The sequence below is a fragment of the Argopecten irradians genome, chromosome 11 (genome assembly GCF_041381155.1).
Source record: "Argopecten irradians isolate NY chromosome 11, Ai_NY, whole genome shotgun sequence".
Taxonomy (NCBI): Eukaryota; Metazoa; Mollusca; class Bivalvia; order Pectinida; family Pectinidae; genus Argopecten; species Argopecten irradians.
This window is the reverse complement of record NC_091144.1, coordinates 4,566,952-4,582,170: the sequence shown is the minus strand read 5'-3', so window position 1 is coordinate 4,582,170 and position 15,219 is coordinate 4,566,952. Positions and strand designations below refer to the sequence as shown.

The 15,219-nt window shown below is 35.4% G+C and overlaps 1 protein-coding gene across 1 annotated transcript in view; it reads left to right on the top strand.

The window, feature by feature from the left end:
- The first annotated feature begins 3,306 nt into the window (after positions 1–3,306).
- The window catches only part of LOC138335689 (kinase non-catalytic C-lobe domain-containing protein 1-like), a 53,943-nt gene continuing 42,030 nt past the window's right edge, over positions 3,307–15,219 (top strand). The window contains exons 1-2 of the mRNA XM_069284850.1: positions 3,307–3,756; positions 3,853–4,651. Coding sequence (XP_069140951.1) covers positions 4,159–4,651 — 493 coding nt within the window. The 5' untranslated portion in view covers positions 3,307–3,756; positions 3,853–4,158. The remainder of the gene's footprint in view (positions 3,757–3,852; positions 4,652–15,219) is intronic.

The following is a 15,219-nucleotide window of genomic DNA, read 5'->3' as shown; positions in this document are numbered from 1 at the left end:
GACCTACCTGTGTATCATAAGTGGCCTACCTGTGTATAGTGACCTATCTGTGTATAATGACCTACCTGTGTATCACTGTGGGTATCCGTACACCGGATATTGGTATCGACGAGGCGAGGCCTGTCGCAACAAGGATAAGTTTTACAATATTTGCACAATTCTAATGTAATGAATGTATCTGTAACTATTGTCCAGTTCAAGCTTATTATATATCGCGTCCGTATACGATCTGTCAACCCCCAGCGTCATATATTTATTGAGGAATAGACTGGAATCCAGGGTCACATGTAGGGGGGTACCGCAGTGAAAAAGACGGTTCAAAATAAATCACTGATATAGATATTTAATGCTTTCCTGATAACGGAATTCATTTTCTATGGCTAATTCACGACATATGAAAGCATCTCACGCCCCAATGACAAATTTGAGGTCATGAAGATTACGAAATAAATAAGTGAAAATCACGTTGTGTACGGAGGCTTGCTTGTTGTTAAAAATCAAGTGTACGGGGGCTTGGATGGTGATTGTACGGCAGCTTGGTTGACGATTGTACGGATAATTGGTTGATGAATTGAGAAACGCAGCTTTTTAAGTCAAATATTTCTTTCTAAATAGCAATATATAGCGTTCTATGTGATTATCAAATTACTGATTGAAACGATACGCAATGCAGAATGATTATTCATTTTGATTTTGATCAATTCAGAACGTATCAAAATTTTCCGGACAGTAAAAACAAATGTAAACGGCCAGCACCTGTAAACGAAAAGAAAAAAAAAATAGATAAATGGAAATACGTATTCTTAGCCATGGTTTACAATTTAAAAGTAAAATTTACTATTGCTATTATATTATGCATTTCCACCAGGTGAAGTTGTATTTCTTATTGAAATTGAGTTATCAGCGCTAACATGGTCAATACGAGTACATTCCTCCCTCAAAATGATCCCCTCCGTTAAAGAATTTAACAAAATTGCCAGCAAACAAACAAACTGATATTGTATACAAAATCTACAGACTAACCAACATTCATCATCTTCGTCTGGTAGGCCTACTATTCCATTGGCATCTTTACACGAGATCTACGAACACATAGACGTCAGAGAAAAACTTTACATCTGTCTTTTGGACGACTAGACGCTATCTGTTTTAAACATATTGTTAAGTTTGTCATTTTAGTTATGCCAAGCCCCCCGTACACCATTTTTATCACATAAACCAAGCCCCCGTACACTAGTTTAACAAGCCCCCGTACACAAGCTAAATTTTGAGTGGTCTTGTTGAAACATCCGTGGCCACGATTGTACGAAATTGGCCTCAACATGAACTTCCCATCATAACCCGTCTATACAACCCAAAAATTGTAACATGGAACAAGCTAGTTATTCAATATCACGAACAATAGTTCACAGTCGTTTTCATTGCGGTACCCCCCTACAGGTGACCCTGGATTCCTGTCTATTCCTCAATAAATATATGATTACGCTGGGGGTTGACAGATCGCATACAGACGCGATATATAATAAGCTTGAAGTGGACAATAGTTACAGATACATTAATTACATTAGAATTGTGTAAATATTGTAAAACTTATCCTTGTTGCGACAGGCCTCGCCTCGTCGATACCAATATCCGGTGTACGGGTACCCACAGTGTGTATAGTGACCTACCTGTGTATAGTGGCCTGTCTGTGTATAACAACCTACCTGTGTATAGTGGCCTGTCTGTGTATAATGACCTACCTGTGAATAGTGGCCTGTATGTGTATATATATAGTGACCTATCTGTGTATAATGACCTACCTGTGTATAGTGACCTGTCTGTGTATAATGACCTACCTGTGTATAATGGCCTATCTGTGTATAGTGACCTACCTGTGTATCATAAGTGGTCTGCCTGTGTATAATGACCTACCTGTGTATATTGACCTACCTGTGTATAATGGCCTGTCTGTTTAATGACCTACCTGTGTATAATGACCTACCTGTTATAGTGTCTGTGTATAATGACCTACCTGTGTATAGTGACCTACCTGGGTATAGTGGCCTATCTGTGTATAATGACCTACCTGTGTATAGTGGCCTACCTGTTATAGTGTAATAGTGACCTACCTGTGTATAATGACCTACCTGTTATAGTGTCTGTGTATAATGACTTACCTGTGTATAATGACCTACCTGTGAATAGTGACCTACCTGTGTATAGTGGCCTGTCTGTGTATAACGACCTACCTGTGTATAGTGGCCTGTCTGTGTATAATGACCTACCTGTGAATAGTGGCCTGTCTGTGTATATATATAGTGACCTATCTGTGTATAATGACCTACCTGTGTATAGTGACCTGTCTGTGTATAATGACCTACCTGTGTATAGTAGTCTATCTGTGTATAGTGACCTACCTGTGTATCATAAGTGGCCTACCTGTGTATAGTGACCTATCTGTGTATAGTGGCCTATCTGTGAATAATGACCTACCTGTGTATAGTGGCCTACCTGTTATAGTGTCTGTGTATAATGACCTACCTGTGTATAGTGACCTACCTGGGTATAGTGGCCTATCTGTGTATAATGACCTACCTGTGTATAGTGGCCTACCTGGGTAAAGTGACCTACCTGTCTATAATGATCAACTCACCTACCTGTAATGCCAGTCTATAACATAATATAAAGGCATCTATAGCTGTTAGGGTGTCTGTTTTAGTCCTGTATGTAAGTGTATGTTGTTTCAGAATATTTAGTAGGTATCTTGATGGCAGTAATACTGTATGTCACTTTTCACACAGGTATTTATATTGTAAACAGGTTAGTCTTAGTAAACAATAGTCCAGAGTGTCCAGGTATGAAGTAGTATACAGGGTCCTTCGATGTGTTGTACATTGAATTATTGAATTCCCTACCATTGTTTGAAGTAGAAATTGTTTCCGTGTCTGATCATATTAATTACTATATGTATCGTTACCTGTTATTAGGGATGCTTGTTATCCTTTGAATTACCTGTATATTTGTGATTGATCCTATTTACCTAATAGTGAAATCACTCAACCATTAAACAAGCCTCAGCATGTAAGCTTCTATTAGAAAAATGTATGTACATATACTGTCCAGCACCTTTATGGCAGTCCGATCTCGTTAGGTACCACAGGTAGTAACACAGGTAGTAACAGGTAGGCCAGTATAAAAAGGGTATGGAATGAGGATACGTCTGCACAGGTAAACCAATACACTTTCTTTATTAAATATGTGGTCATATTTCTACAGGTGAGATGGTGAAAGGTAAGTGTGTGTGATTAACACACCTGTGTATGTACAGGCTGTGTATCGGAGTACTTCTGTGACTATTGGCACCCTGACAGAGCAGATTACTGTACACTCATGCCTCTATTTAAACGCTGATATGTATATTTTGTATGTGTAGGATTTAAGCCTCCGTCCAATTCATATTCAGGATTTGGAGTAGCCTAACCGTGACCATGAAACAATTCATTAGTGTGCTGTCCCGCAGTGTCTTTGTACTGGGGAATAGTTTACCTATTACGCTGTATTGTGATTATTTTACATGTATTCAGAGGCAGTTCAGTTCAACGATTGGACTTGGTAGATCAGAGGAATTTTAAAAACACCTGACATTTTGTGTGATTTTTTAATCAGTTTTCTGTGTACAGTCGTGCGATACTTACATGCTGGATACATAAATTCATAAAATCAATGGAATTAACGTGTTATAGTGGGTATTGGAACTATCCACCTGATACAAAGGTATCGTATTGCCTCTGAATTTGTTCTATATCAGTGTAAGGTTAATTACCATTGTATTTTTCATTTACATGTATATATTTTCCATTTGTATTTCAGATGAGGGAAATCTGAGACTGATGTCAATCAGGATGTATTAGGTATTAAGTTTTTAATGTCAGCGATTTTCCGGAATAATTTTACCTGGATTTGAATTACAAAATGGAAATGATGTGTGATATTGGAGACCAGTAGCATGTATATAAGTAAGTGTAGTATTGGGTACAGTAGATACAGATATAGGACTGTTCAGTAGAGGTGGGATAGTGTAGAATATCGTCAGGGTAGAGTTCCGCTATGTGAAGTGCTACCTGACACAGTGAAAATAAACAGTAAAGGAATTGGTTGTTACTTCCGCTCATCAACATGGAGTCTCCGCGGAATCTAACGGAGACTGGAAACCACCCGGACGAGGAGGATTTCCTGCCAGAGGACGGAGGATACGAATATCTCCACGAACATCTGAATGCAGGGGAATCTTCCAATGGGAAAGCGTCAGCAGAATTTGAAACACAAGGGGAATTGTTAGCTTCACATCAAAAAGACCATCTTCCCCCGTTATTGCAAGATGAGAATTTAAACGAATATGATCGGAGGGATGGGAATTACTATGACGACGAGGATATTGATTCTCTGGCGGGTGTAAATGAGGCTGATGAGGCCGTCAACTTAGCGGATATTTTGGCGGGGCGCGACTCTTCGTTAGTAGAAGAAGAGTTGTGGGCCCTTTGTCGTGAATGTTGTCTTGTGTTAGAGGTAGTAAACTGTACCCCAGATATGTTCCAAACCCTCTGTATCACTCCTGACACCGTCGCCTTTGACAACGCCGGAAATGTTTGCTTCCTGGATCTGGGCTCTGGTAAGTCCATACTTAATTCTCAGATAATATTACAGTTTCTATAATGAGGTTGTACAAGTCTGGCCAATGATGGCAACATACTTGTATTGTACATTGTATGATAAAGTGTATTCATGTACAAAACTTGACTATATATAGGTAAACATATTGTAGAGGTGTCATACACAGTGTTTCTACAGGTACAGGCATCATACAAATGTATGAACATGTGTCATACAGGTGTATGCAAAAGTGTCAGACTGGGATACTACAGGTATATTGTATGTACAGGTATCATACAAGTATTTATTGTATGTACAGGTATGGTACAGGTATATGTACAGGTATGGTACAGGTATATGTACAGGTATCATACAGGCATACATACAGGTATCATACAGGATACATACAGGTATCATACAGGTATCATACAGGTATGTGTACAGGTATCATACAGGTATATTTACAGGTATCGTACAGGTATATGTACAAGTATCATACAGGTATATGTACAGGTATCATACAGGTATATGTACAGGTATCATACAGGTATATGTACAGGTATCATACAGGTATATGTACAAGTATCATACAGGTATATGTATATATCATATATATACACAGGAATATGTACAGGTATATGTACAGATGTCATACAGGTATCATACAGGTATATGTACAGGTGGCATACAGGCATACATACAGATATCATACAGGTATATGTACAGGTACCATACAGGCATACAAACAGATATCATACAGGTATATGTACAGGTACCATACAGGCATACTTACAAATATCATACAGGTATATGTACAGGTACTATACAGGCATACATACAGATATCATACAGGTATATGTACAGGTACCATACAGGCATACAAACAGATATCATATAGGTATATGTACAAATATCATACAGGTATACATACAGATATCATACAGGGCCCAGTTTCATAAACATTCCTTAACTTTATGGAATTCTTTGACTTAAAATTCCCCATTGGAAAGCATTACAGATTTAAGTTCAGGAAAATCCCTATGTTAATGTATAATGCTTGATCTATGGAAAATGTAAAGGAACTCCTTAAATTTTTTTTTATAAAATGCTCCAGGTATAATAATATATAAGTTGTCATATAGGTACATGTGTTGGTGTCATACAAATACCTATACAAAGCCTATACATATATATTAAGTCGTCTCCAAACAGAACTAGAATGGAACAACTTATATAGAGTGTCGGTAATCATGGCAATCACAAAGACTTCCTGTTTGAAATATAGCCCTCCCTACAAATCTTTATCATTCCCTGAAATGTCCCCCACCTAAACTGAGCAGGGACAGATGTACAGGTATATACTAGATGAGTGTGCTCATCAATTATTGACGATGTCACACTACAGACTACTGTGTTATTGTCAGTATGGTAAACTCCATCTGATGGCATAATACATCTGGGTACATACCACCCTACAAATATGATACATTCTGCTAATACTTCTACAACCAAATTGTAGAAATAGTGAAGGAATTAAATTTCATTGATAACCTTGAGGTAGGTAAGTCTAGATCCTATATCAGATATTCTTATGTGTGATATAATTCCTGTTTAGAGAAAATATAAGTTATACAAGGATTGGCACCCAGACTGATCAGGAGCGACCTGTTCGACTCCTAATGTTTGCTGGGACATTGGTGTAATGTCAAAATCTCTAATGGTTGTTTATAGTTGTAATAAAGGCCAGGTGAAAAATTAGATTCTTAATACCAAAGGTACATGTCATTAGAGGCTCCTGTATAGGTAACAGTATAGGTAAGATAAGTATGAAAGATTTAGGGTAACGTTTCTATCCTACACAGTCTATACCCTAAAGTACTCACATTTCTCTTGGTTAATATGGTATTATGTATCTTACAAAAAACCTGTCTATAAAGGGTACTACCTTTGAGGACCTGTTCAGGTATTTTATTTTCCAAACAAAACAAGTTTTTTATCTTTTACATGTTAGGATAAAGGCATTTTAGGAGGCAGTATTTGGTCATATGAGCATTAGATTCCACAATTTCCTTGCAATTAACATGTGAGATTTGTAACCAAAGTTTGGAGGCTCAGGAAGCCTTATCTCACTAGTTAGACTAGAGGTTTCCATTTCTTGGTCCAGATTAAGAGTGTTATGACCTGAAGTATTGGTATATAAACAGGAGATTTATGTGTATTTCCTCACAATGTTTTATACATGTACTCTTAATATCAATGGTAAATTTGTATATTACACCCTCCAAGGTTGCTCAAATTTCTAAATCAAAGTAAATATGCAAACCAATTTACATGTATTTGATAAGCCTTTCATGTTGTTTGTGAGCAGGAACTACAGTTTGTGGTGTTCTAGTTGAGTCATTGGTAATTCAGGATGTGTTTAGGATACAGGGAACTAAACAGAATATTGTTTCCTGGTGACTCTAGGCTCATTATGTCATATATCCTGTGGGCTTCACTTTTATTGTACAAGTTGTGAATTAGAAATCTAGATTTTAGTGAACACTGGTGTGTTTTCTTTTTAAAATTATTTGTTGCCACAAAAGTCAAATTTTGGCAAAAAATAGGTCTATGCATCATTGCGTATAGTCCTATCAGTCCTAACAGTTAAGGATGAAGGATAAATACGACATGATCCTAAATTATCCTAAATCTGTGTTGCTGATGTGTGTTTATTGAGTTCATGTGCTTCAAAACTGCATGGTTCGATCATAACAGTGCCAAAAATGTTCCGCCACACTGAATGACACTTTCTAGCAGCATTGGATCCTCACCATGTCACACTATACTGTGATCACACTGCATCATACATTTATACTGTACTAGACATCCAGGAGAATAGTCCCCACATTTGTTCCACAATTGAATAATGCCACCTTGTGGAGCCCTACTACTGAAGAATGAATTTACTTACAATTGATCATTGACTGACAGTAGGTGATCATACATCCCTCTCCGTAACTTTCTGAACAATTGTAATAAATATATTACTTATTCCTCTCACTTTTAATTGTTGAAGTTGTTTTTGTGCCGCTTACAAAGCAAATGCGTCACGTAAGTATCACTATGTCAGCGTCGGTGTCAGCGTCCGGAAAAGGGTTTCCGAGCGATAACTTAAGTATTTATTGTCCGATTTCAACTAAACTTGGTACATGTATATTGCTTTATATCAATGAGATCTCGGATGAGTTCGATACTAGTCAAAATCCGTCAATATTTGCAAGAGTTACAGGACTTTGCATTTTCAAAACAGATAAATCCATGGTTTCCAATCGATAACCTTGGTATTTATTGTCCAATTTTAACTTAATTTGGTATGTTGCTTTATGTTAATGAGAACTTGATCACTTCACTTAGTATTAACAATATTTCAACTGTAAATTACTATTTTTTTGTGATATTTTAAACTGCTATGCAGGTGACACATCCGCTTCCATGGATCTGTTGTATTTTTTGGGACTGTGACTTTTTTGTTCTGTATTTTGGATACCCTATGCAATCTAATATGGCCAGGTGTATTTTCCATATATTGAATTTTTCCACCTGAAATACTAGAAGTTAATCCCTGTCATGTGGGATCCCCCGATCATTATATAGACTGTATACCTACAATGACCCTTTAAGCCCACTGTGTTGTTGAATACACACCTATAAATCCCTACCTAGATAGTTAGGATGACACTAGACTTAACCTCCTACAAGTTTTACCAAGACATTCAACTCGTTAAACAACAACCTGTGGTTTTGGCCAGGGAAACATTCTATTTCTGTGGGTATTTCAACTCACTTAAAAACCTGTGGTATTGGCCAGGGAAACATTCTATTTCTGTGGGTATTTCACCTCACTTAAAAAACTGTAGTATTGGCCAGGGAAACATTCTATTTCTGTGGGTATTTCAACTCACTAAAAACTGTGGTATTGGCCAGGGAAACATTCTATTTCTGTGGGTATTTCAACTCACTTAAAAAACTGTAGTATTGGCCAGGGAAACATTCTATGTCTGTGGGTATTTCAACTCACTTAAAAAACTGTAGTATTGGCCAGGGAAACATTCTATGTCTGTGGGTATTTCAACTCACTTAAAAAACTGTGGTATTGGCCAGGGAAACATTCTATTTCTGTGGGTATTTCAACTCACTTAAAAACCTGTGGTATTGGCCAGGGAAACATTCTATGTCTGTGGGTATTTCAACTCACTAAAAACCTGTGGTATTGGCCAGGGAAACATTCTATTTCTGTGGGTATTTCAACTCACTTAAAAAACTGTAGTATTGGCCAGGGAAACATTCTATGTCTGTGGGTATTTCAACTCACTAAAAACCTGTGGTATTGGCCAGGGAAACATTCTATTTCTGTGGGTATTTCAACTCACTTAAAAAACTGTGGTATTGGCCAGGGAAACATTCTATGTCTGTGGGTATTTCAACTCACTAAAAACCTGTAGTATTGGCCAGGGAAACATTCTATGTCTGTGGGTATTTCAACTCACTAAAAACCTGTGATTGCAGGAAACATTTATCTGTGGTATTTCAACTCACTAAAAACCTGTGGTTTGGCCATTTTCTGGCCGGGAAACATTCTATTTCTGTGGGTATTTCAACTCACTTAAAAAACTGTGGTTTTGGCCAGGGAAACATTCTATTTCTGTGGGTATTTCAACTCACTAAAAAACTGTAGTTTGGCCAGGGAAACATTCTATGTCTGTGGGTATTTCAACTCACTAAAAACCTGTATTTGCCAGGGAAACATTCATTTTGTGGATTTCAACTCACTAAAAACCTGTGGTGTTTGGCCAAAAACATTCTATTTCTGTGGGTATTTCAACTCACTTAAAAAACTGTAGTATTGGCCAAGGAAACATTCTATGTCTGTGGGTATTTCAGCTCTGCACTTAAAAAACTGTGGTATTGACCAAAGAAACATTCTATGTCTGTGGGTATTTCAACTCACTAAAAACCTGTGGTATTGGCCAGGGAAACATTCTATGTCTGTGGGTGTTTTGGCCAAGGAAACATTCTATGTGTATTTCAACTCACTAAAACAATCTGTGGTATATTGGCCAGGGAAACATTCTATGTCTGTGGCTGTATACCAATGGAACAGACAGGTTAACTTCAATTCTGGGAAAGTGAATTAGTACAGATGTGCATATTCTTTTCATGAGCAGGTTTAATGAATTCATTGTTTTCTAAATGTCACCTCCACAGTACTTCCATCCCTATATAACCAGTGTACAGTAGTGACAGGGCCATCAGCTAGATGAGGAAGGTTTTTACACAAATACTGACAGTACCTGATGTATAAAAGATGGATTAGTCTGATAGTCTATAGCTAGCTGTCCTAGACCTGACACAGAATGTAACCATCTGTTACTGACAGTAGCAGTAGTTGTACTGGTGAACAACATCACAGGCTTCTCTCATGTGGTGGAATAAAATATTAATATTCATTAAAGAATTTTTAATTTCAATTAATGATGTTAAATGACCTGATATGGATAAAGTAGTGTATCAATATTAGTTGAAAGAAAACAAGTACATACTGATGTGGCTCTATCTACCCTGATATACTTCATGTACTGATCAAACTGATTTTACAATAAAGTGGTTCATTATGTTTTGTTTCTTAGTTCCCATTAGAAGTCTGTGTGGCTGATGACAGAATTGATTTATGAAAAATAAATGACCAACTTTCCTTGTACTATTCTGTTTAAGCTACATGTGTGTTTGACCTTGAAATAATGATTTTTATCAACTCTTCTACCCACCATATGTCATGATCGGGAAAACTTGTCTTTCTTGCATACATCCATTTACAAAAATCTTTTACCTTTAATTTTTGGAAAAGAATAAATGTCTTGTAATTTATTTTTGATAAGTAATACTTTCCAATTTTATCTCAGACTTACTGTAAACAGCAGTGTAAGGGCTAACATTGATTTGTAATGTGTTTATTTAAAAGGTTAAAGAAAGTGATGTTTTAATATTGATGATCTTAACCCTAAAATGTTGTATAAAATAGAAAGGTAATCGCTTTGTGTGATGTTATCAGATAGATTTATGTTGCTAATGTACCACACATGTACCCTAGATACAGGTGTTTATGATTAAATGTCTACCATTATAAATCAGCTGTACCTCGCTTATTTTTGGATAGTTAGTCATGTAATTGCTATAAGAATTACAAAAAACCTTTAATGCAATGATATGTAAACCACTGAAATTGATGATTTATTCACCGTATTGGGCATAAATTATAACGTTTAAAAAGTAAATTTAGATTGTAGCTGATATGAGATTTTCCCCAGGGAAAGTGTAATATCATGGTCCAACCTCACTGTGTCATATACATGTCTGCTTTATCATATATTTAGCGATAATAATCTGTTTACAAATTATCAATGTCTATAGTAAAAATGTATCCATATATTCCAGCATAGAGTTAAGAGTGTTTGGTATGAGCTCAAAATCAGACTGTAAGGACAATTTTTTTTGGTGCGACCTTTGAACTTGGCTCAGCCATCCAATCCGAAAGCCTAAGGAAGTCTTCAATTAAAAAAAAGATTTAGGTTATAATTTACAAGATTTAATCTTGAACATTATTCAGTTACAATTGTGCATAAGATATGTATGATGGACAAAAATGTTTTCACAATTTTTTAAAGTTTATAAAGACAGCCAATTCCGTTGTCTTTTGGCTTAATTCCTGGTCGTCATTTTCCTAATTTTTCATTGGATGGTCTTATCAAGACTGCAGTTATATGTTATCAATATCTGTTGAAATGAAAATAAAAAGGGTTTCTTTTTCCAGTAATGTCAACAAAATTAGAAGAAGAAAAATGCAAATCTGTAAACTATTCAGAAAAAAAGTTAAAGCGTTTTACAAAAAATCAAAGAGAATTTGGTACATTTGTGTAACAGACAGAAAAACAATTGTGAGAAAGTGTTATAGAATTGTGTTGTGTGATCGATACAAAAATATATTGATGATCTCCACATGTGTAATGTAAATAAGGCAGAAAAAATATTGTGCTCAGGGCACAGAATAACAATCAGGCTGATTCGGTACATCTACATAGATCTGATACAATTTACTCTGTATGTATGATACAGTGAATTGTCTTGTAAATCTAAATGTTCCCAATATGGCTAGACTGATGGTCTGATGTTAAATCTACACACAAGAGTTTGTGGACATGGGTTTGAATCCTGGTGCTATTAAGTAACCTTGGGGGTTGGGCCATTCTCTTCTCAGCAGATGTTGAGTGGTACTCAATCCATTATTGCTGTCCATATACTGCTTTTCTTACTCTTTTCTTTCCCACTAGAATGTCATTGACTGTTTTCTAGCTGTCAATCGAACCATCCTGACATTGTACATGACTTTACGTTCCCGTTTTGTACTGTTCATACTCCGACAGGCAGGAGCGTGTACTTACAAAGTTTTCTTTTCTGAAAAAACATTTTGAACAGTGACCATTTTAGTACAACAGTATTTGTTCTCTATAGAATATGATGTATTACTGAAATTGTCTGTTGTAAAAAAAAACCATTAATATTTTTGTTGACAGGGCCAATGGAAGCTTTAATAATGAAACCACAACATAAAAATGTCGCTGAGAATTTTTATCAATAAATATCCGGAATGAAATCTGGTCTTTTTCAAAAAATACAAAAGATTGATCCATTGAAAATATGTTTGTATTGAATAAGTATTGTTTTGTTTTCGTGTGTATGAGGCTACGCTTGTGTACTAAATCAATCCTATTTTATCAGGTTCACCGGGTACATTTAAACGTAGACATTATCTTCTAGTTGTTGTATTTATTGGTATTTTATCTTTTCTAAATGAGAAACCATTGTTCAATGTGTTTGTATCATTCTCAGAATATTTTATGATTTTGAATTTAAATTTTTGAACTTGTTAAATGTGGGAATGACCTTGAAATGTTGCCAAAACTTGTGAAAGTTTGAATTTTATGGAAGTGAGTTTGCCTGGTACACATAATGTTAAGTATTTAAATAAAGATAAGCCGTTCCTTAATGTTTCAGCCAAACCCATTCTATAATAAGTTTGGGGATATAAGTCTGACTCAAGTCATGTTCCACCAAAACAAATATACATTTCCTATCTCCACACAGTATTTTGGCCTAAATATGCTAATCCCTTTGTCTTATCCACTATTTTGAAATATTTCAAAATAGTCCATGCTGATATTAACAAGAGTGGAATTGTTATAGTGTATGTCCTGAGATCTGAAGGATCTGGGTTCAAACTTTACTTTGCCTGCTCTAGTGTCGTCTCTCCTGCTACACAATACAAAATGGCATTGTGTGATTTCTATAGAACATTGAAAAAATCTGGGAAACTCCTTTTTTGGAAACAAATTCCAGTAGTAATTGAACACATATATAGTGTTGTGAGTTTCATATTTTTGCCACTGTGGCTGGATGTTCCTGCCTTCCCCCCCCCCCCCCCCCCATCCCACCTTAATCCCCACCCCTCCATCATTTCAACCATTATATCATTGTACAGATTATGTGGTATGATTGATGTATGGTAAACTTTGTAGTATTGATTGTCTTTGTTTTAATTAAACATTTATTAGACATAGGTAACTGGATATCTCCTAGAATCCTCCAATCTCCTCGGTACCTGACACTCGGTACCCGACACACGGATTTGTTATTTGGTAGATATTGACCTGGTGATATGTTACTGTGGATAATACAACACATATTTCTCTTATGGAGATCTACCTATTAGCTTAACATCTGACAAAGTTATTAATATTTCATCAAAGTTCTGGAGTACTATCTTGTTCAGTCAGGAATTAAATCTCCAGATGGATAGGTTTCTTAATATATGTCACAGTGACAACCAGGAAAAAAGTTCAGGGGTGAAATTGATTGTACAAATGTATTGATTTTCATGAATTTACATATATGTTACTTATATAGATACCTATAAATGCATTAATGAATGATTGACAGATGAGTAAAGTTTCAGGTTTCTTAAGGGTCATTGTCAAGTTTCGAGAAATATATATACACATGATTTCTATTATTAAACATTTTGTGGAATTTGAAATTAAATTTTTTTGCAGTGAATATCTAATATATGTTATAAAAAATATATATTTAAATTTTTTCTGAACAGACAAGCTCGAGGGCTAATTATCATTGTATTCATTGTCTGTTCAAAAATGTACAAATATTTATACAAGACAACTTAAATGAAAATTTAATATAAACCTGAATTATGATGTGTATTCAGGAATTTATCTAACATGCCTAGGGTATTAAAATGTACAAATGAAAATATAAAAATGTTTCAACTGTCTAATGTGTTTCGATTACAAAGCAATAAACTGAAATTTTAATTTGTTCCTACAACTTCAAAGAATTTTATTGTAAGTTTTCCATTTTGTTGTACATTGCAGACAAACATGAATAAAAGACTGGTTCATCTTCAATAAACATGATAGCTGTAGTTTGTAAGTTTATTTCCCTGTGGAAAAATGACTTATTATTAAAATTGTATTTACAACGAGGCAGCTAGGCTCCAATAATGATTCAGTATAGATGTTACCACTAGCCCAGTGACAGGGTCTCATGTAATTTACATAATCTTATCAACTAAAGTAGCTATCAAACTAGTTACCAAAATTATTGCGCTGAAAATATGGCAAGGTATAGGATGATGGAGGTCAAATGATTAAAACCCAATGTCAGTGATTGTTCAAACTCTTCTGTTCATAGATCAATGTATATTCTTTTTCAAATATATTTTTATTCGCTGTATACTCATGTCAAAGTATTAAAATGAGCTAAAACAGTTGAGATATGAGATAGGAAATAAGATTTTGAAGGTTGCTTTTGATATATTCAAATCATGTAGATAATTTGGCCTTGACCCACTTTGAAGGTCACCGATTCCGATATCTTCAACATTAAAAAACATGTCCTTGTTGGACTAAAATTTGATAAGTATGCCAACTTGAAGTCAGTGCTATGTGTTTTGGATAGATTCGTTGGCGTGTATTATAAATTGTTGAGGATTAAATTAAGTTGAGTATTAATGCCAAAGAAAATATATCAAACACATTCAAAACGCGTTCCAACAACAATTAATGGATTACCTGTGTACTACAGGGTCTGAACATATTCCAGAACCCTGCTCCAAAATTCTGATGTCTTTTTCACTCCACAGACAAATTCCATTGTGTAATAATTTCAACATTTAGGTCAGATGAATATGATTGAATTTCAGAAAATAATTCTGGAATTATTTTATGCTTTCAAATTGGTAAATTTCCAATAGATTTGAAATACTTTAGAGAGTGGAGCTTGACTCAGAATTTAGCTGTCAGAATTTTAATCCTATTGTCCATTAGATTATAAAATTAATCAGATTTTGAAATACCGTGTGAAATGTGGCATGATTCTTGTATACCTGAAAAACATTTTTGAGGAGTAATGACACAGAAACTACTATTTTGCACCAGCTTTAAGTGAAGTACTGTAGGCAGTTGCATTTATGAAATA